Source organism: Limulus polyphemus, unplaced genomic scaffold (assembly GCF_000517525.1).
Source record: "Limulus polyphemus unplaced genomic scaffold, Limulus_polyphemus-2.1.2 Scaffold1409, whole genome shotgun sequence".
In the NCBI taxonomy this organism is placed as follows: Eukaryota; Metazoa; Arthropoda; class Merostomata; order Xiphosura; family Limulidae; genus Limulus; species Limulus polyphemus.
The window spans coordinates 276,455-279,852 of NW_013667019.1; the positions used below are offsets into that span (position 1 = coordinate 276,455).

Consider the following 3,398-nt stretch of genomic DNA (forward strand, 5'->3'; position numbering starts at 1 on the left):
CACATAGTATGTGATGATACACAGCCCTTTTGTAACAAGTTTTCCACATACCCAACCAAGAGTCTCCAGACCTAGACGTGTTTAGTAAATAAATGGTTGAAAAATTGAGGAATATATGTACTGTGTATTTGAGTGTACTATAAAGGAAAAAAAGCATCCTGCAACAGAAACTGTATCACACAACAGCATTTCCTAACCAGGGCCACCACAAGAAACACTATCAGTAGAAGAAGAAGAAGGGATTGTAAGGCTTAAGCACTCATCTGTTTAGTACTTCCATAGATATTAACACCTCCTATCTCTATGTTAAACAGTAAAAATAAATACCTAGCCTGTTCAGTTTGTTTAATTATGAGAAAGAAAAAAAGCTTGCTTGATATTACATTATTGGTAGAAAAACCTGTTTTGAAAAAGACAGGTAATTTCAGGAGATTAGATTTATTTATAAAAATGTAATTTATTTTAAAAATTTAAAAGAAAATTAATTGCTAAACAATACAAAAACTATGACAATTCAAAGAATGCTAATGTAATACCTGATTTTTAAAAAAAGGAGATCAAGGAAAACACAAAACTATTAACTTCTGTTGTAATCAGGATGTTTTAACTTAACACAACAAACATGTAGGAAAGTATTTTTTGTTGCTAGGTGACATACTGCATCCTAACCTCACTGACACATCAACTGAAAATCATTATGAAGACTAAACAGTCTGAGAAGGACTTAATGCACAGTTCCTACACTATTCAATAATATTAATTTAAAGTATAACAAGCTCAGGTTGCAGAAGTGTAAAAAACGAGACAGAAAGGAATTACAATTGTCCAAACATAAAATTTTGGATGATCAAACAAAGGATACTAAAACAGAACCTACTGTGGAATGAATTCAACATTATGCATGAAGATTTAGACAGAAATGTGTTGGTTTCAATAATACTCAACTAAGCTGTATAATAAACCCTCGAAATAAACAGGAAAATGCAAGAAGAGACCAAATCGGATGGTTGCAGCTCATATTCCCTAGATCGTCGGAATCATAAACATTTCCATGTTATTTTGGTAAGCTGTGGAAGTGCGATAAGGAATCTTAGCCCCATGTTATGAAAGGAGATTTAAGGTGAAAGAGCAAGAATAATTTCTACAGAGCAGCATTGGTGCATCACTTGAAAAAAGTGGCTGTTGATGTCTTTAGTTCAATTTCAGAGTTCAAGGGTTTTCTGTAAGAAATTTTCCTCTGGAGAAAGAAGATTTTATCTGGTGACTGATGAGATGTAGGTCATTTGAAGTAACTGATGGGTTAGGCTTACGGCCCTAAGAGATTGTTTATTTTTGTGTAAATAGGCCAAACATCCCATCATAATTCCTTCTACTTCTAGAAAAAGTTGCTCCTTTGAAGTGTTTAGTACATGTCATTTTATTATATACTATATTTGTATTTTTCAATAATTCTGTGAGTTGTCTCTAAATTCTGCTAGTAGCTTATTAGAAAACACCTTTGTCATTTTCCATGAATATGTACAGTCTACACTTACACTAGAAATGAGAAAAATAAATTATCTTCTCATAACATATCACCTCCGTAAATAATTATTGTGGTAATTTATTATTGGTTGATTTACTAACTCATGATTTTTTGCCATTTGTCAAAGGTTAGCACATATTATCTGCCAAATGTCAGTAAAAACAACTACGAAGAATTCTTATTAATAATGTACCTAATGTTGGTATGTACTGATTTTATTAAGTAAAATGGCAGCTTTCAGTATTCCATGGTGGATACATTTTCAAAATTAGTCCACCACTTTATCAGAAAATGTCTGAAAAATCATTGAATGTTATAAGGTTTTGTTATTCCTCTTTCACTTACAGTTGCATGTGCTCAATAACACAACTGAAATTTGTGTGATGAAAGTATGGATCACATTATGCGCTATAAAAATATTAACAAAAATACAACTAAGTCATTAAAATGCACAAATGGACCTAATAAAAAATTATGGACCATTTTCTGCTCTGTACTATACCACCTTCCACTAGTAAACAATGTGAACAGCAGCTACACTGGTAATACATTATGCTTGAACTTTGAATTTGATAATGACAAACTAGAAAAATTAAACTGAAAAACACATAGATTTTTAATGTTTGACAACAGTAATAACACATGAAACAGTTTGGATGATTTAACTTTTATAGATAAAAAAGTATATTTCATTTTCCTTTTACTACACTAATAACATGTTACATCATCTTACTAATTACTCAATTAGTTAAGGTTTTTTTTATTTTTAATATTTAGTCATTATAAATACAAATATTATAAAACTTTGTAGATGTAGTCTAATAGTACTACTAGTAATAATTCACTAATTAAAACAGACATGTTATTTTTGTTTGAAACTGCACTATCAGTACCAAACTAATCTTACTGGTACTAGTTGCAGTAATATACTACAGCTTAGCCCTATTCACATGATTATTACTAATAGTAATTCTAGTACTACCAAACAATGAACTAACTCAAGTTATATTTACGTTACAATTTTATACTTATTTTATTCAATTTATAAATATAAGCAAACGGTGTACTCAGTACTACTGTACTATTAGTATTAATTAAGTATATTTTTACAAGCATAATAGACATAAGTCAAAATAAAAGGCCCTCAGCTTTGTTAAATTATGCTCAATCTTTTTAAAGATGTGTAATATTATAAGAATTAGGTTTAATACGCTCATCATTATTTTGAAATGTTGATACTTGCCACCATATTGTTGCGTCAGACACAATTTTCTAAATATGAAGGCGCTTAGTCTTTTTGAATTATATTAGTATGAAATTTGTAAACATTTATTTTTGGTAATAAAATAACGTTATAATATATATATATATGGATATATATATATATATTGATGCTAATTAAAAAAGAACATGAATAATTTTTAACAATACACTATTTCATCATTCAATTATTTTTACCCGTAATATTTTTATTGAGAGGATTGACAAAATTAATTTGTAATTAGCAATGTTCACTAAAATTGCATGTGCTTCAAAATACCAAACGTTTTCAGCCATTCTTTCATAAGGCACATCTTAGCCACATTTTCAGCTAGTGCTTCATCAAGCCTTGGCGACGATTTCAGCTAGACCATCATGAGGCCTTAATCTTTAGCTAATGCTCCATCATGCCTTAATCTTTGTTTTCAGCTAACGTTTCATCAAGTCTTAATCTTGGCGAAATCTTTCAACTAAGCTTCATCAGACTATAATCTTCGTTTTCATTTAGAGCTTTATTAAGTCTAATGAGGGAGTGTTTTTCTTAAAATTCGAAAATGTGTCTTTAATTTCTGTTGTTGAGAATAACTTTAACTCAGTTTAAGTTAATGGCAGT

The 3,398-nt window shown here is 29.9% G+C and overlaps 1 protein-coding gene across 1 annotated transcript in view; it reads right to left on the reverse strand.

The window, feature by feature from the left end:
* The window catches only part of LOC106463445 (UPF0587 protein C1orf123 homolog), a gene marked incomplete at its 5' end in the record, with an annotated part of 18,614 nt that extends 15,791 nt beyond the window's left edge, over positions 1 to 2,823 (reverse strand). The window contains one exon of the mRNA XM_013923473.2: positions 2,749 to 2,823. Within this exon, the coding sequence (XP_013778927.2) occupies positions 2,749 to 2,823 (75 nt within the window). The remainder of the gene's footprint in view (positions 1 to 2,748) is intronic.
* Between the last annotated feature and the right edge of the window lie 575 nt (positions 2,824 to 3,398).